Raw genomic sequence first — 18,277 nt, forward strand, 5'->3', positions numbered from 1 at the left:
GCTGGCCGTGCTGGGGCCCTGAGGGCGGCTCTGAGCCGGGTTAGGTGCTGAGCTGGGGCAGCTGGGGAACCGGTGGCCGGCCAGGACAGGCTGTGCCACACGGGACAATCCACCACTTGCGGGAAGGGCTCCGGTCTCCGGGCAGAGGATCCCGACTTCCCCGGGGTTGCTGTCCGAGACCAGGACAGGCCCCTTGGGTGCCTGGCCACAGGGTTGCCACGCAGCACAGAGACGGGGTGCCCCGGGGGACGCAGCTAAGAGGCACTGGGGACTGCAGTGTCCCGGTGGAGGAGGCCTGGCGGGAACACCTGCCAGAGCCGCTCTGACTCGGCCCTGGGCGCTGTCCTGGTGCTGACCTCCGAACCGCAGGACGGGAGACCCCCGAGGAAACAGCCAGCCCCACCTGAGCAGATCAAACTGGCCGCCCCACCCCTCCGGCACTCCGTGGGCGCGCCTCCCGCCCACCCAGCCACCTGCACCCGCACCCTGCGCCACGCTTCGCTCGCCCAGCCCCCTCGCCCACCTCCCCGCCGGCCACCTGCATCCAACCCTACCTGCCCGGCCGTCCTACCATCACCCTCTCCGCCCCCGCGCCCCACGCGCCCCCGTCGGTGGGCCAGTCCATCCGCCGCCGCCCAGCACCCCCACCCCCCCAAACCCAGCAGGGCTCCGGGCAGAGGCCGCGACCCAAGCCCCAGCCCGCGGCCGGCGAGCGCGCGGGGCAGCGGCCGGGCTTCCGAGGTGCGCGCGCCGCCGCCGCGCGCCCCGCCCCCCGCTCGCGCCCCCTCGGATGTGCGCTCTGGAAGCTCCGTGAAGCCTGATGTAATCCGTAATGCGGTCCCCGGCTCCCGAGTCGGGATCCGGTTTCAGAGAGCAAGGGATTGGGGCGCGCCGGCAGCCGGTGGGGGACGCGGCGCTCGCGGCTCTGCTCCTTCTCCGCGTCCTCGGCCTCCTCCTCCTCCTCCTCCTTCTCCTCCTCCTCCTCCTCCTCCCCGCGCCGCCCCGCCCCCGGCTCGGCTCGGCTCGCCCCCCCCTCAGGAAGGGGAAAAAAGGCGAGAGGAGCGGGGCAGGCGAGAGGAGCGCGGCGGCGGCGGCGGCGGCGGCCGGAGCGGGAGCGGCGGCGCAGGCGGCGGCGGGCGCGGCGTTGGCGGCGGCCCCGGCGGAGCGAGCGCGGAGCCGGCGAGCGCGGAGCCGGCGAGCCCGGAGCACAGGCGGCCGCGCCGCGTCCTGGCCGGGCCCGGGCCCGCGCGCCCCGCAGCGCCCGCAGCGCGGGCATCCGGACCCCCTCGGCGCCCGGGGGGCTCCGGCAGGCGGGGGGAGGGGAGGGGGCCTGCGCGCGCCGGCGGGGGCGCTCCAGGGGCGTCCCGGCGAGGCCCGGAGCGCGTCGGGGGCGGCGGCGGCGGCGGCAGCAGGCGCCCCCCGCTCCGGCCGGGCGCCCGGCGACGTGGGGATTCGCAACTGGCCGGCGGGTCGGCCGCAGCTGGGCAAGGTAAGGAGGGCTCCCGCGGGGCCCGGGTGCCGCGCTGCTTTGGGGGGAGGCCCGAGCCGGGGGCGGGCGCCCCGACTTCCCAACTTCGCGGTCTGGGGCTTCGCAGCTCCGAGGTCCGTGCTCCGAGCCCCGGAGTTTGGAGCCCCCCACCCTCAGCCCCTCACCACCTTCCGCGGTGGCGACGGAATCCGGCGGGTCCCGGTGCGCCCGCATTGGGCGGGCTGAGGAGGGGGCGCCCCTGGCCGGGAGGGGGCTGCTGCGTGCCCCTCACCTCCCCCAGTCACACACGCACAGCCCGGCCAGGCCGACAGGCCGGGCTGGGGAAAGCTCCCGGTTCCCATCCCGTGCACAGACCGCGGGCAGGCCAGAGAAGGCGGTTCTGTTGTGGCTCCAACGCACACAGATGCCGGCAGCTCCAAGCGCGCCCCCACGGCGCTCCACAGCCCCGGGCAGGCTGGGGAGAGCCCCCGAGAGTGTCCCCCTCCTCCTGATCGCACGCAGGCACCGTGGGAGCCGAGAGGCGCCCCTCCCCCACGCTCGGAACCCCAGGCGGACAGGAGAAGCCCGGTCTCCACCTGGCAGCCGGCAGCCGTGCACCCCCTGAGGCGGCTACCCTGGCCCCCGGCCTCTAATACGCTCACGCAACGCCCTCGATCGGTCCCTCCGTGTCTTCCCCTGCACCCCGCGGGCCGCGCGGATAAGCCGCTCTGAACTTTGGGCAGCCCCGCGCCCTCACGGCGCGCGCCCGGCCTCCAACGGGCGCCGGGCACCCCCGGGCCGCGGCTGCAGGGAGCGGAGGCTGCCGGCCCTCACTGCCGCCGCGCCGGCTCGGAGCCGCGGAGCTGCCTTGAGGAATGAGCGCGGCCCCCGCCCCTCGGTGGAGGCTGAGCTCCGGCCAGCCAAGAGCCCTCTCCCCGTCCCCCCCCCCCCCCCCGGCCCCGTCCCCGCTGCGCCCTGGCCTGGGCTTCGGGAGGGGGCGGCGGGGCTGAGTCCCTGTGCGAAACCCACTGGCCTGGAGGGCAGGTTGGAGGCTTCCGCTCGAAGCCCCGTCCCACCTCCTTGGTCACCCCCCCCCCAAGGCACACGGGAGGGAGCGCCCGGCTGGCACCCCAGACCCCGGGCAGCGGGCACCTCACCCGTTCCACTTATGTCCTGAGCTTCGAAGTTTCCCGGGAGCAGGGACCCGGGAGCTCCAACCCGCGGCTGCCTCCACACCCTTTTCTCCGGGCGCCCCTCCACGGCCCGGTGCCCGGCTCAGGGGCGCCCGTTTCTTCGCCAACTCCCAAGGAGTGGAAAGGCAGGGAGGCGCGTGGGTGGGCAGGGGGCGTGCACCCCCGCGCTGCAGGAGCGGCTTGGCCTACGTGCTGGGGAGGGGGCTGGGAGGCCTGCTCTCCCGCCCCACCCTTAGGACCCAAAGAGACCCTCAGTGCCCCCCCACGCCCCCTCCCAGCCAGAGTCAGCGCGAGGGGTGGGAAGCTGCGGCCGCGCAGGCGGAGGCGGGGTGGGGGGGCAGGAAAGGGACCGGGGTCCCTTCTCCGGCTCGGAGGCGCTGTGCCCTGGCTGCGGTCTGGGAAGCAGCTGCGGGAACCCTCAGGCTTCTGTTCCTCGTCGACCCCCGCCGCCGAGGAGGCAGCCAGGGAGCTGTGCCGGGAAGCCGCCCCCTCCCAGACCCCGGCGGCCGGGAACTCCGCGTGCAGGCGCTCGGGTGCCGCGGGGTCTGGCTTTGAGGACCCGGGCAAGGTCAAGCTGGCGAAGAGGGGGCGGCGGCTCCTGGGCGCGCCCCGCCCGCGCGGAGTCGGCGCCTCGGGATGGGTGTGGGTCGCCCGCCGCCCGCGCCGGGTCCCCGGAGGCGTTGGCTGCGCGCGTTCAGGGATCCCGGAGCGCCCAGCCCCGCACCCTCCCGGTGGCCAGCCCGCTGCTGCTTGGCGCGGATCGCAGACTTGTTGCGCCTCGACCCGGGGCGGGGGGCGGGAGGCCCGCGCCGGAGCCCCGGAGCCCCGAGCCCAGGGCATGCGCAAGGGCGGCGCGCGGCTCCGCGGGGCGCGCGAGCCGGGAGTTTGCCGCCTGCGATGCGGGCGAAGGCGCTTGTCCCCGCCGCGGTCCCGCGCGGGGGCGGAGAGAAGGCGACGGGTTCGGCATCTCGCCTGGCTCCTCCGGATCCCGGGCTGGAGCGCAGACGCAGCCGAGACCCGTTCGTGGTCCCCAGGCTGCGGCCCCTCCCGGGCCTCGGCGGCCCTGTCCGGGAAATGGGGACGCGGGCGAAGCTCTCGGGGGCCCTCCCAGTCGCGACCCCGCGCGTTTCTCCCCACATCCGGCTTGCCGGGTCCGCAGCGTGCGGGGTCTGCCACCCAGAGGTGGCCACGCGCCTGCGGACACAGCCATGCGGCCATGGGGCCCGGGCCTCGGCCAGGGCCGGGCAGCCGCCTGCGGGGCCTTCGCCCCGGACGCGTGGCCCAGCCCAACCCCGCCTTCCGGAACGGGTCTTGGGGGCCCGGAGCCCGTGCCCCGGGGGAGCCTCGCGCTCCAGGCCCTGGCGGCCGGCGCGGGGCTGCGGTAGCGGAGGGCGGAGGACCGGACGCGCCGCCCCGGACGGCCGAGAGAGGGCGCCCGCGGCGCGCCCGCTCCGCCCTGCCCGCCCCTTCCGTCTCTTCCGCCGCCGGCCCGCGGCTCCGGCCCCATCTTGGGCCGGCCCCCGGACACCCTCGTGCGTGCTCGGAACCCCCGACCCTTCCTCCAAGGCCCTGGTCCCCCCCGTGCATTGAGCTCTGGCGCGCGCGAGCCAGTCTGTGCGTGTGAGGGCGTGTGTTGCACGCATGCACGTGCGTGTCCGTACGCAGGCCTACCTAGGGCATGCGTGTGCGGTCGCGCAGACTTGCCCACGCGTGTGCATGGCCTGGCGCGGATCTGGCATGAGTGTGAGCTACCGATGGCACGATTCGGGCAGAGCACGTTTCCAGCTGCCTTGCGCAGACCCCATGTGGGCTCCGAGGCAGACCTGCGGGGGGGGGGGGTGTGTGACCGGAGCCCCACCGCCCCGGACTCCAGCCTCCTGGCTCCAGTGGGGCAGAGCTGTGGGGCCGCACGCGTGGGAAGGGAGAGGCAGGCAGCGAGCAGGCTTCTCACGTGCCCAGGTGGGCAAAGTCCCACCTTTGCCCCATTGTGGGCCCGAAGCCCAGAGGTATGGCTGCCCCCAGAAGCGGCCAGCAGGAAGCCATGGCTAAATAGGGCCCCCCCCAGGGGGGGCTGGTGGGGGGAAGAAGAGGTATGAAAGTTGACAGGACCTGGGGGACGTGAGGGCAGGGCACCGGGACCCTGAGGCCTGGGCCTGCGTGCTGGGTGTCCTGGAGTTCTAAACAAGGTTGATGATCGGCCCGTTGGGCCTGCCAAAGAGACGGTGGGTGCCCCTCGGAGCAGCGAGAACCTGGAGGACCAGGAGTGGCCCGGGTGCGCATTCATCAGCTCAGGACAGTGACCGAGTGGCCACACGCACACACACACATGCACGCACCCATGGGCACACGGACAGGAAGAGGGCAAGCAGGTGATCCCACACAGGCGGGAAACCACAGAGACCATGCGGCCACTGCCCCAGCGTGGTCCAGGTGTGCACTCAGCCGTGCGTGTCCAGATGCAGGACTGCACGCGCCAGGGCTGGAAGGACATGGGGAGAGGCCACAGGCGGCGCAGGGCTGGGTGCCACCTCCCGACTCGGTGGAGACGGAGGACGCAGGTGTCGGGGGCTCCTGTGCCCCCCTGGCTTCAGGTGACGCGGGTTTTTTTGGTTGAGAAGGTAGCAGAAGTGAAGTGGGCACCCCAGGGCCAGCCTGCAGGGGAGCCGGGGGCCCAGGCCCTCTGCAGGCACCACCACCCGCGTGCTTGTCCTGGACGTGGTTCCCAGGCACGGAGGTGCCCTGGGCCCACACCAGGGGCCGCCTGCCTTGCCCGCCGCGTCCTCGGGCTGGGGGCCGAGCCGTGGAAGCTGCTTGCTCCCGGCTCTGGGGGACCCCCGTGTCCACTGTGCCCCTGCCCCCCCCAGCCCTAGCTCCAGTCACCACCAGCCCCACCCGGCTGCCCCCAGTCTCCCTCCCCACTGCCGCCCGGTAGAGCGAGGGCCCTTGTGGTGGACGTACGGCCGGCTCTGGGTGCGTCTCCTGGGCAGGAGTGTGCAGCAGCAGGGGTTGGCCAGAGCGCTGGGCTCCGGCTCCTGGCAGCCCGAGCAGCAGGCCCGGGGCAGGGTGGAGCCGCGCTGGGCCTCCCCTGAGACCAGGGCTCAGGGGTCCCTGGAGTGGGCGAGGGCCAGAGGCCAAGCCCCCAAGAAGTGGGGGGCTCAAGAGGGCCCTGCGGAGGTGGCCGGGGCCCCCCGTCATGGATTTTGCCAAAACCGAGGGGAGGTTGCCTGGCATGGGAGCCACACCAAGTTGCCTGCCCCCTGTGTGTGCCCCACCCCTTCCCAGCGTCCGGCCCGGAAACCGCAGGGGTCCACATCCCACCGGCCCGCTGTGCTGTTGGCACCGTGACCTTGACCCAGCGTGGCACCAACAGCGAGTGTGTCCATGCCGGGGCGGGCGGTCAGTGCGCCGAGGCCGGGAGTGCTGTGGGGGGCAGCCTGCCCCCGAGGAACGCGTGCCAGGGCCAGAGCTGCAGAGAGCCCTTGCTGTCCACCAGGCCCACCAGCCCTCACACACTCGCTCCTCGCATGCCACATCACACGCAGCGTGCATACGTGTACATGATGAGCTCACACCCCACAGCCGTGGTCACATCCTGAACCTCCCCCCCGCCCCCGCCAGCCCCTCTCGGCGGTCAGTCCGCCCGGCTCAGTCCTGGGCTTGTTCCTGGGCCCTGGCCCCTGGTGAGTCCTATAGGGGGCAGTTGGGGGCCAGGGGGCCTGCCACGCGGTCCGGGCCCGGTGCCATGGCCCACTGCTGTCCCCTGTGTGCCTCCAGGACCTCGCAGCTCCGTGGCAGGCCTGCCTCTGGGAACAGCTCCCGGGCAACACGGCCGTCCCCAGTCTGACCTCAGCCTTGCACAGCAGGGGCCGTGGGGCCGTGGTCTGGGCTGACTGCAGGGTCCCAGGCACGGGCAGGTGCAGGGGGGCCCACAGCCTTGCGTCCCGATGCTCAGCTGGCCCTGGCCTGGGGCAGCCCTGCTCCCCCCGGGTCTCAAGTCTGGAATGGCGGAGGGTGTGTGTGCTGGGGCGGGGCACAGGGTGGGCCCGCAACAGAGCCCGGCACAGCCCCAGCCAGGGGCCACCCTTCTCTCCTCCTGGGCGGCCCCTGTCCCCAGGCCAGTGGCCACAGGGGGAGGAGACACCCGTCCTGTGGGGAGGGCTCTGCCGGGGTGGAGCAGGACGACCCAGGTCTGCCAGTCGGGGCCTCACTGGCGCGGGCTGGCTGGGGTGAGACGCACAGAGTGGCTGTCCCCAGCCCCGCAGGCCACGGGTGACCGGGCGGCCCGGCTGGGCCACCCCGCGCGGGGAGGGCCAGCGCCGGTGCCCAGGGGCCCCGCCCCTCCCCCAGTGCAGCATTCCCTCGGACACACAGGCGGGCACTGTTCGGAGGCCGGCAGGACAGAGTCCCTTTTGTGGCTGGTGTCTGGGGATGCCATTGGCGGCCTGGGGTGGGTGGGGAGGGGACGTGGAGGCCTGGGCCGGGGGTCGGCGCTGCCCCGTGGGCTTGGCTGGGGGTGCGGAGGGGGCTGGGTCCACCTGGGGCTGGAGAGCGGGGAGCCCTGGAGCCCTCCAGTGGCTCTGGCCAGCCCCTGCCACGCCGTGGAGGAAGCAGGGCGCAGCGTGGGGCGGGGAGCAGGCTGATGGCGGGGACTGGCGCATGTGGCCTCTGTGTGTGTGTGTGTGGACACGTGCCCGGGGCGGCCAGGGCTGCGGGGCTGAATGAAAGGTTCCCCAGTGCCCTCAGATGTGTGCCTGGCCTGCAGGGGCTCAGCTCTTCACCCCGATTTCCATCCTGGGGCCCTGCCCCCGCCACAGGCTCCCCGGTGTGGATAGAGGTGCTGTGTCCCACCGGGGCCGGCCGCTTCCCCTGCAGCAGGAGGGCTGGGGGCCAGACCCCAGGAAGGACTTCCGGGCAGCAAGGGCAGTTTGACCCCAGAGAAGGTGACGGGGCGGCAGGGACCTGCTCAGGCTGTGCCACTAATTGGCTGCTGTCCTTGGGCCCGCGAGGGCACAGTAGGTCGCAGGAGCTGCAGTTACCCAGGGCGGGATCCGGGAAACCAATTACCGGAGATGCAACCTGGGCTTTGGGGTCCGAGACGGCCACCCTGCGAGAGGGAGGATGACCGCCACGGAGTTAGCGTGACCCATGACGGCCCGGCACCTGGCGCCAGCGGCTCAGAGCCTGTCCTTGGGCTCAGGGGTTCGCCAGGCCTGGGGGTGGTGGACGAGTCGGCCAGAGTCCCTGACTGATGTGGGGGCGCCATGCTGGGGGTGAGCCGTGCTGGGCAGCCCCGCGTGGGCCCGAGAGGCGCCTGGTCCGGCTCGTCCAGCTCTGCCAGCCCCAGGCGCCTCCCAGCCCAGGGGCCACCTGCACCCGGCTCCGAGCCAGCCTCTGGGTGAGGTCCAGCCACCAAGTCCAGCAGCACAGCCCTCCCGGGCAAGCCCTCCTCTCCCGGGCCAGCTCCCGCCCAGCTGCCCTGCACTCTGCTCCTGCCCTGTGGCTTTGTGCAGTGCACACACAGACATGCATGTAGATACACACGCATGTGCACACAGGCACATGTACACACACATGCATGCACGCACTCATGTACACACCGACACATGTATGCAGAGATGTGCATGTACACACATGTGCACAAGGCACAAGTACACATATACATGCATGCACACACTCATGTGCACACATATTCAGACATGCACACACACAGTTGTGTGCAGAGACATGTACATACAGACATGCATGTAAACACTTGTGTGCACAGACATGTACACACAGACATGCGTGTACTCTTGTGCAAATGCATGAACACATATGCATGTAGTCATGTGCACACACATGTATGCGGTCATGCATGTACACTCGTGTGCACAGACATGTACACAGAGACATGCGTGTGCACACAGGGCATGTATATGTGCATGCTGGCAGCTTGCGTGCACACACAGACATGTTTACTGGACTGCACACCGAGTACACACAGACACGTGTGCAGCCGGCAGGCTGAGAAGCCACCCCTGGGGGTCCTGGGGGTCCTGGGGCTGCGCTGTGCTGTGCTCACCTTTGACCTGGGTGCCTGGGTGTGGCTCCTGCTTGGGCCTCTGTGAGCCCATCAATAAAATGGGCCTGTAGCAGGGACCCCTGCGACCCTCCCCAGCCTTGCAGTCTGTGTCGTGGGCACCACCATGTGAGCAGGCTACAGCCGTCTTCCAGGTGGGATGCCTGAGACCCCAGAGGAACCTGTGCCAGCCGCAGCATGCTGGCCCCGCACCTGCTCTGGGCACCCACGCCCCCCAAGCCAGCCCTCCCATGAGACAGGTGTGGGAGGAGGCCTAGAGGTGGGCGTGGAGCCTCTGGGGAATGTGGAGGACCGGGGGTGACCAGTCAAGACCTCCAGGAGAAGGGGGAGGGGGCAGAGCGCGGCCAGCTGGCCTTGCCGGGGCTGGCACTGGGCTGGGTCAGCTCTGCTGATGCTGTCCTGGGACTGGGGCATCAGGGGAGAGTCCGTCCCCCCGGGGGCGCATGCCGGTGCGGCCTGGGACTAAGGCAGGCCCCTGAAGCCAGCTCTCAGGCTGGGGCTCGGGGGAGGTTTCCAGCTGCCTCTGCACAAGTTAGGTGAGGCTGGAGGGGGCCTCCTTGGGCCGAGGTGGCCACAGGACCCGGGGGCGGGCAGTGCCCACCTCCAAGGCCGCCCCCGGGGCAGCGGGGCAGGGCCTCCCGGCGGGGTAGGCAGGGCAGCAGCTCTGCGGCCGAGGCCCAGGAGGGCAGGGTTTGTGGAAGCTTTGTCCTTTTTAAAGAAAACTCCCTTCTCGGGGGGCTCAGTCATTCGCCACCACCGAGGCCACGCCTGCTCCGAGTGATCAGAGGCCCCCAGTGGACCCCGTCCCAGCTCCGGTCATCCCTGGGCCCCTCTGGCCACACATGCCCGCAGGCCCAGCTCTTACCCACCTGCTGAGAGCAGTGAGCTCCGCAGCCATGCGGGGCAGCAGGCCCGAGGCCACGCCTCCCCGCAGCCACAGCCCCGGCAGCCTCGGGCAGCGGCCGGGCTCTGCCTACCGGGCCAGGACACCAGGACACTGGGCAGGGCCACGGAGCCGTGACCGGCGGCCAGCTGGGTGTGAGCAGCAGGAAGCCGTGACTCTCCATGGGTGGTGGCCAGCAGAGCTCCTGCACTGGGAGGGAGCCCGGGCGTGCCCGGGGAGGGGCTGGCCCAGCTGCTGGGTGGCACGGGCAGCCTGGCCGGAGGGCTGGACACAGTGGGGAAGCTGAGGCAGAAGCCTAGCCAGGGCCCCGGAGTGCCTGCCCAACAGCGTCCATGTCCCCCCACGGTGAGCAGCTGTCACACAGCCCGGGCCCCTCAGCCTCCGTCTGGGGTCAGCGCCCGTGCCCTGGGGGCAGTCTCCCTCTCTTGTCCTCCTAGTGCAGCGGTGGGTGAGGGCGAGTCCTCATGGAGGAAGGGGTGCAGCAGGAGGGGGAGGAGGGGGCTTGCTGGTGAGAGGCCTCGGGGCTGGCCGCGGGGGCCCAGGCCGGGCCAGCAGAGCAGGCAGGAGGCAGACCAAGGAGCAGTCGCGGGTGGCTCCTACTGTGGGGGTCTGCACCATCCCCGCTTCAGGCCTGTGGCCGAGGTTAGGGCACTGCTGGGGCGGGGGACGGCCCGAGGGACCAACCCCCTTGCCTCTCCTCCCATCCCTGTATTGTGGATTCTCTTCAAGAGGGGAGGGAGGAAGTGGAGGGAGAGCCTGGCCCACACTCAGCAGGCAGGAGGCCTAGGGCGGTGGACAGGCAGGCCCAGGGCCTGCAGGAGCCACGCCGGGCTGCTGACCAGATGGGCTGGCCGAGAGGCCCGGGGGGTGCCGCCCACCCTTCCTGGCTGCGACAGCGTGCACGGGTGCTGGTCCTGGCCAGACCCCGCCCCTGCAGGTGGACGCACCGGGGGATGGTGGGTAGGCAGGTGGACGGAGCAGGTGCCTGGGAGGGCGCCAGGGCCCGTCTGCCTCCCAGGGCCTCCTGCCTCCCTGGCAGCCGGCCGAGCGGCCCTCCTGCCCCTCCCCAGGGGCTCAGCCACCCCGTCTGCTCTTTCTCTTCCAGCTGCCGCGGGTGGCCACCGGCTGGCCCCGGGACCGTGGACGTTAGGAACTGTGGCGGCCCTCTCCGTCGTCACCTGAAGCCCCGCCCCCTCCCCGTCCGGCCCTCGCCTGGCCCCCTGCCCTCGACCCTGGACCCTGGCATGTCAGAGCCTGGCCCACGCCTGTCCGCCCAGCCCGCAGAAGCCCGGCGGCCCCGTGAGCTAGGATGAGGGGCCAGGCCGCAGCCCCGGGGCCCGTCCGGCTGCTCCCGCTCCTCCCGCTGCCGCTGCCGCTGCTGCTGCTGCCGCTGCTCCTGGGGCGCGGGGCCGGGGCGGCCGGCGGCGTGGCCGAGGCGGGGCCAGGGCCTGAGCCGTGCGCCACCCTGGTGCAGGGCAAGTTCTTTGGCTACTTCTCGGCGGCCGCCGTGTTCCCGGCCAACGCATCGCGCTGCTCCTGGACCCTGCGGAACCCAGACCCAAGGCGCTACACGCTGTACATGAAGGTGGCCAAGGCCCCGGCGCCCTGCGGCGGCCCCGGCCGTGTCCGCACCTACCAGTTTGACTCCTTCCTGGAGTCCACGCGCACCTACCTGGGCGTGGAGAGCTTCGACGAGGTGCTGAGGCTGTGCGACCCCTCGGCGCCGCTGGCCTTCCTGCAGGCCGGCAAGCAGTTCCTACAAATGCGCTGGCAGCAGCCGCCCCAGGACATGGAGCCCCAGCCCCTCGACGGGCCGCCGGGCCCCGGCGACGACTTCTCCGTGGAGTACCTGGTCGTGGGCAACCGGAACCCCAGCCGTGCCGCCTGTCAGATGCTGTGCCGCTGGCTGGACGCCTGCCTGGCCGGCAGCCGCAGCTCGCACCCCTGCGGGATCATGCAGACCCCCTGTGCCTGCCTGGGCGGGGAGGCCGGCGGCGCCGCCTCGGGACCCCTGGTCCCCCGTGGGGACGTCTGCCTGAGAGATGGCGTGGCCGGGGGCCCCGAGAACTGCCTCACCAGCCTGACGCAGGAGCGGGCCGGGCACGGAGCCGCAGGTGAGCTGGAGGCGGGGCTGCGGGCGCAGGGTGGGCGAGGGTCTCCTTCCCCGGGGGCCCTGACCCCGACCCTGAGTGGAGCTGGGTTGAGGGCAGGAAGTCCGGCCCGTGTGGGGCCTGGCTCGTGACGGCTCCTTGCTGAGTGCCTGAGCGGTGGGCGTGAGCACCCCCAGGCTGGGGCATTTCAGGGTCCTGGCTGCGAGACTTTGGCTGGGTCGGACAGAGGCTGCGGGGCTGGTGGCCAGGCACGGGGGCCGCGGGCTCCTTGGAGGTGCGGTCGGCTGAGGTTCCAGGGCCGGGAGTGGCGGCAGTGACCGAGAGCAGGCCGGGCGTCCTGGGTGCTCGGGCAGCAGCCGTGGTACTGACAACAAAAGCCCTGGTTCAGGAGCCACCCAGAGGCGCCCACCGTGACTCCCAGCAGGCAGAGCGGCAGGAAACGTGGTGCCGGGGCAGAGCAGCCAGGCCCTGGACAGGCAGGTCAGGGATGCCAGGCGGGTTGGGAGACGTGAGGGCACAGCGCCCAGGCACAGGGACAGAAGGGCCGCACCTGCCGTGGGCCTTGCTGGGCCTGTCCTGGAGGGGCTTTCTCGGCTGCGGCAGGGCCTGCGCACGTGTCGACTTCACGGTGCCCAGGCCGGGAAGTGAGTCTGGCTCGGGCCTGGCAGGAACATGGGAGAAGCCACTTCTCCATGCCCAGCCGGGGGCTGGGGATCCCAGGGAGGGAACTTCCTTGAGCCAGGGCCGGGGCACAGGCGTGGCGTGGAGCCGGCCCCCCCAGGAGGTGGGGGTGCAGGAAACCAAGCCCATCCCAGGCGAGACAGAGGGCGGGCGCCTCAGCCACGGCAGGTCCACCACGGGGGGGACCTTCTGCGTCCTTGGCCAGGGCCGTGTGTGTGTGTGTGTGTGTGTGTGTGTGTGTGGTGGTCGTGGTGGTGAGCATGGGGGCAGGGAGGAGGAGTGGAGAACATGGAGGTGTTTGCAGGGGCGTGGGGTGCACAGGCTGGCCCCGAGTGTCCTGTCAGCCCGGTCTCTGGGCCGGTGCGGAGGCTGGCCAGGGCTCCGCGCGTGATCCAGCCACACGCAGGGCCGTGGGCAGAGCAGCGTGGGGCTGGCAGGAGCTGAGGCCTCCCCAGGGCTGGCGAGGCCAATGCACAGGTGAGGGTCGGGGAGCGCGTGTCCCTTGGGTCCTCGGAGCTGGGCCGGGCATGGGGCCCCTCCCTTCTCTGAGCTCCGAGGTGCAGGGGTGCAGGCTCGGGAGGCCCTGGCTGCAGAGGGGCCGCGGGGCGGGATATGGGGCCTCAGCAGCTCAGCGGCAGCCAGGCTGGGGCAGTGGATGCTGAAGTGGCGCTGACGTGGCGCTGACGTGACCCTGGGCCCGTGTGTCCCGCCCCAGGGCGGCTTCAGCCCCACCTGACCCTGGCCCAGCCCCGGGAGCACTGGCAGCCCCTGGGGCTCTGACCCTTACGGCCGGGGAGGAGGGGGTGCTTTGTGGCCTGAGAGCAGGGGAGGGGTCTCAGAGGCCTTGCCTGCTTGTGGGGGCAGCGGGGAGCAGAAGCAGAATGAGGCGGGGTCTTTGCAGAGGGTAGGGGCAGGGGAGTGTTCTGGCAAAAGGAAAGTGTGCGCAGGCGTGCCGCTCACTGTGCACGTGTGACATCCGTGTGACATGTGTGCATACATGTGTGGTGCCCTGTGCTCACTCGTTCCCGTGTGCAGCGCCATGTACAAGTGCACGTCTAGATGTGTGAGGTTTCGGGCCGGGGTGGGCAGCACAGGGGCAGCCGGTACCGCCGGGGCCAGGCTCACAGCGGGCGCTGCATGGGGGTGGTCGCTGAGCCCACGCTGCCCCTGGCCATGGGGCGGCCGTGTGCCCAGACCAGTGCTGGCCACGGTGCGGGCCTCCGCTCCCTCTGCCCGGCCCGGTCCGGGGGCTCCCTGGCCCCCAGGCCACACCCCGGCCTTCTCTCTCGCCCACTCCCGTGGTCTCCCATCTTCCTGCCTCTGCTGACACGGAGCCATTGCTCTCAAGGGTTGTTTGAAATATTCATGTTTTAATTACAGAGCTGTGTTTCAGAAGCCACGCGTGAGACAGAGCAGGCAGCGTCCTGGGGCTGGGAGCTGGTGTGTGTGTGCGCCCTGTGTGTGTCTCCTTGTGTGTCTGTGTCTGTCCTTGGGTGTGTCCTATGTCCTTGTGTGTGTCCTGTGTGTCCCTGTGTGTCCTTTGCATGTCCTGTGTGTCTCATGTGTGTCCTCTGCATGTCCTTGTGTATTCTTTGTGTCTCCCATCCTGTGTGTGTCCTCTATGTGTCCTCTGTTTATCCTCTGCCTGTCCTGTGTGTGTTCCTGTGTGTCCTTTGTGTTTCTGTGTGTCCTTTATATGTCCTTTGCCTGTCCTCTGTGTGAGCTGTGTGTCCTCTGTGTCCCATGTGTGTTGTGTATGTGGGTCATTTACATGTCCCATGTGTGTCCTACCTCTGTCTCTGTATGTTCCGTATATGTCCTCTGCATGTCCTATGAGTGTCATGTGTGTCCTTTGTATGTCTGGTGTGTCCTATGCATGTCCCATGTCTGTTCTCTGTGTTCAATTCATGTCCCATGTGTTATCTGTGTGTTCTCTGTGTGTCTTCTGTGTGTCCTATGTGTGTTCTCTGTGTGCCCCATGCATGTCCTGTGTCTGTCCTCTGTGTTTCTTGTGTGTTCTCGGTGTGTCCCGTGCATGTCCTGTGTCTTCCCTGTGTTTGTCCTCTGTGTGTCCCGTGCATGTCCTGTGTCTGTCCTTTGTGTGTTCTCTGTGTGTCCCATGCATGTCCCGTGTCTGTCCTCTGTGTGTCCTATGTCTGTTCTCTGTGTGTCCCGTGCACATCCTGTGTCTGTCCTGTGTGTGTTCTCTGTGTGTCCTCTGTGTGTCCCGTGCATGTCCTGTGTCTGTCCTTTGTGTGTTCTCTGTGTGTCCCATGCATGTCCCGTGTCTGTTCTCTGTGTGTCCTGTGCACATTCTGTGTCTGTCCTTTGTGTGTTCTCTGTCTGTTCTCTGTGTGTCCCATGCACATCCTGTGTCTGTCCTTTGTGTGTTCTCTGTGTGTCCCGTGCACATCCTGTGTCTGTCCTCTGTGTGTCCTCATGTGTTCTCTGTGTGTCCCATGCATGTCCTGTGTCTTCCCTGTGCATGTTCTCTGTGTGTCCCATGTATGTCCTGTGTCTGTCTTCTGTGTGTCCTGTGTTTTCTCTGCATGTCCCGTGCATGTCCTCTGCATGTCCCGTGTGTGTCCTGTGAGCCTGTGCAGAGCCTGACATGTGGGATGGGGACACACACACATTCTACCACCATGAGCTCCACCAGGCCATGGGTTCTGGGCCCCTCCGCCTCCCACCCTGGGCCTCAGGCCAGGGCCGGCCAGGCTGGCGGTGCACAGCCCTCACACTGGGTCAGGCTCAGGCCTGACTCCAGGGGCCCCCAGAGTCTTTGAAGGCAGCACCAGGAGGCAGCTCTGGGGTCTACAGGCCACAGAGAAGGCCGGGGTGGACTGGGGTGGGTGACAGGGAGGAGGGAGGCCCCTCCAGGGCCGGGGCAGGACCCACACACACAGCTGCACATGTGCCCACCACAGCCCCCAGTCCCTCCCCTGCTCAGCTCAGCCCCGCTGGGATGCAGGCCGGGCTGTGGCCCAAGCTCCTGCAGACCGGCCTGGCCTCGTGAGCGTTTCACGTCTGTGGCTGGGGGCCGGGACGGCACCTGCTCCTGGGGCCTGTGTGAGCCTGGCAGGACCAGGGATGGGCTCGCGGCTGGCCACGTGGGGCCTTGTGGGAGGAGCGGTGGCTCAATCAGCGGGTTGCCTGGGTGGGTGCAGGGCTCAAGCAGAGTCCTTTCTGGTTCTGTGGCAGCTGCTTGGGGACTGTGGGTCCAGGCCTTGGAGGAGGGGTCTGGCTCCCCAGGACAGCCCCCGATTTGCTGGGACCTCCAGGAACCCGAGCTGGGGCTCATCCCTGGAGGATGCTGTGGGTACCTGGGAACCCAGGCCTGGTGGGGCCGGAGCCGCCACCTGCTGGACTCTGGCGACCTCTGCTGGAGTAAGATGGAAGTGCATGGCACCCCTGCAAGGGGGATCCTGGAAGCCCCGCAGGCCCTGCTGGAGGGAGGGGCTGGCCCAGCACCCTCACCCCAGCCAACCTGGGGTGCAGGGTCTGGGGAGCCCACGGCCTCCAGGGTGAGAAGGCTGCCGGGGTCCCCTGGCCACGTACCCTCTCCTGGGTGGCCGGGCCGCCGGTGGCCTTAATTGGCTATTCATGTCTGTAATGAGATGGAAATGAGGCGGCCAGACAGAGGGGCATTGAGTGTGGGAAGAATGGCAGCTTCTTTCCGGGCCTGGAGGGGCAGCCCCCAGCCCTGCCTGCCCTGCGCTGCCCCTGGGTAGCCCGGAGGCAGCTCTGCCCGGCGCCTTCCTGGGGACCCCCACCTCTGGCAGGGGTGCAGTCACTCCACAGGTGTTCACCTGTCCAGTGTCAGTGTGCGGACGCCCAGAGCAGAAGTGCCCACCGGAGCAGCTGCCGCCGCCTTCTGGGTGGCTGTTCGTGGCTGGAGCGTGGCCAGGGCTCAGGGCTCAGGACGTGACCGGGGCCTGATAAGGGCTCAGTGTGCAGCCGAGGCTGGGCTCGGCCTGTGACCCGGGTCAGGGCGTGGGGAGGGGTCCCTGAGCCGGCCTCCCCCCTCCCAGCCTCTCCGGATGTGCCCCTGCCTCTCCCCCGCCCCTCGCCACCTGGGTCACCAAGGTAACCAGCCCTGAAATAGTGGGTGTTTTGGCAGCCGAGGCCTAACCTGGGTCTATCCCGAAAGGCTTTGCTCTGCGGCAGTTGCCATGGGAACCGAGTGGCATCCTCCGATCAGCCCGGCGTGGACACCCTCCCTCTCCCACCCACTGCCGGTTTCCACGTCACTCAGGCTTTTGTTCCGGGGGCTGGGCCGGGGCAGCCCGGGGGTTGCAGGCAGGACCCCTGCCCCCTCTGCCCTTGTCTCAGAGTCTCCAGGTTGGACAGCTTTGGCAGGTGAGACCGCGGAGGCCAGGAGAGCAGGGCCAAGATCAGCCTGGCAGGTGGCCGCGGGGGGCAGGGCGCATTCGGAACCCCAGGTGCTGCTGATGGAGTGTCCCCGGGCTGGACCCCTCCCCGTTCGGCGCCTCAGCAGCGCCAGCTCTGGTGCCCGCGCTGGCCCCCGCTGTGCAGACCCCACCTCTCTCTGGGGTGAAATGGCCCCTCCTGGGCATGGAGTGGGGGGCCGGGCGCCCCCACCAGGAGAGGAGCAGCCTTCCGTGGGCATGGGGTGGAGGGTGCTTCCTTGCAGGGGGAACACGGGTATCCCAAACCTAGGTCAGCCTCAGTCTTCCCATCTGGGAAATGGGAGCGAGGCGTTTGCCCCTGGGAGAAGGCAAAGACTGAGGAGGGGCCCAGAACCACCACCTGCCCGCCGCCTCCACACCCTGCACCCCGCGGGGCCGGCCCAGGCTGCCCTGTGCCCGCAGCCTGACCACTCTGCCTCTCTGGGCACTGGGGGTGTCAGGGAACCCCCACCCCACCCGCTGTGAGAAAGCTTTCCCTCGCCACCCAGCAGGGAGGAGGCGGAACCTTCCCTGCCTCCCATTCGCTGGCCCTTGGCGCCCCCTGGCGGTCACTCCTAGCACAGGCGGGAAGACAGGGGCTCCCGCTGTGAGCAGTGCCGGCCAGGCCCCCTCCTCTGCTGATCCGCCCCGCGGCCAGCATCTCGCTTTGTGGATGATGGGGTAGGCCAGGGCGGTGCCCTGGGCCTTCAGGGCTGGGGGCAGCCCCAGTGCCCGCTCTGGCCCTCAATGCCCGCAGTGGGCTGTTGGCAGGTCCCACGGGCAGGCGGCCTGGGCAATGCCACCAGCTATGTCCAACTTCCGGCTGCGTGGGGGCAGCGTGAGCGCTGGACCCAACCAGGAGGGTGCCCTGGGGGAGGGCTGCGTGCCCTGGAGGGGCTGCCGGAGGCCTGGCCGCGTCCCCGCCCCAGGCTGTCGGGGGCTCCTGGGTGTTCCCAGTGAGGTGCGTGGACGCTGGGTGCAGGAGAGGTGGCACACAGGGCACCCGGGCTGGGAGTGAGGCGGGTGGGAGGGCCTGCAGCCCCTCCTCACAGGTCCTCTCCCGGGGCTCCGCAGGGCTGCTGGGCCCGGTGGGGGCGGGGCTTGCGCCCCCCCACCCCGCTGCAGGTGAGAACCCAGGCTCAGAGCTGAGAGGCCTTGGCGCGGGTGGGAGGGGCCACGCCGTGTCCACTGCCCCGGCGGGGCTGCTCTGGGGGAGGAGACCCTGACGCCCACCCTCTGCTCCCCCCAGGCGGCTGGAAGCTGTGGTCCCTGTGGGGCGAGTGCACGCGGGACTGTGGGGGCGGCCTGCAGACACGGACGCGCACCTGCCTGCCCGCGCCGGGCGTTGAGGGCGGCGGCTGCGAGGGGGTGCTGGAAGAGGGCCGCCTGTGCAACCGCAAGGCCTGCGGGCGTGAGTCGCTGCGGGGCGGGG

General features: G+C 70.1%; 2 protein-coding genes across 7 annotated transcripts in view; one reads left to right on the plus strand and one right to left on the minus strand.

The window, feature by feature from the left end:
• Window positions 1-550: 550 nt before the first annotated feature.
• LOC149126361 (uncharacterized) lies at window positions 551-3,879 on the minus strand. Its single transcript, XM_089336225.1, is given in 5 exon segments — window positions 551-1,171; window positions 1,174-1,238; window positions 1,241-1,532; window positions 1,535-1,755; window positions 3,012-3,879. Coding segments are annotated over 5 exon segments (2,067 nt in total).
• Window positions 1,348-18,277, plus strand: part of ADGRB1 (adhesion G protein-coupled receptor B1) — a 67,378-nt gene continuing 50,448 nt past the window's right edge. For all 6 annotated transcript variants that reach the window (XR_016236044.1, XM_070075883.2, XM_070075884.2 and 3 more), the window contains exons 1-3: window positions 1,348-1,489; window positions 10,750-11,758; window positions 18,095-18,256. Coding sequence is in view for 5 of the 6 variants with exons in the window: in XM_070075883.2 (XP_069931984.2) it covers window positions 10,954-11,758; window positions 18,095-18,256 (967 nt within the window). In the remaining variant the exon portion in view is untranslated. The remainder of the gene's footprint in view (window positions 1,490-10,749; window positions 11,759-18,094; window positions 18,257-18,277) is intronic.

The sequence above is a fragment of the Oryctolagus cuniculus genome, chromosome 6 (assembly GCF_051225735.1).
Source record: "Oryctolagus cuniculus isolate XC-2025 breed Fujian yellow rabbit chromosome 6, ASM5122573v1, whole genome shotgun sequence".
Classification (NCBI taxonomy): domain Eukaryota; kingdom Metazoa; phylum Chordata; class Mammalia; order Lagomorpha; family Leporidae; genus Oryctolagus; species Oryctolagus cuniculus.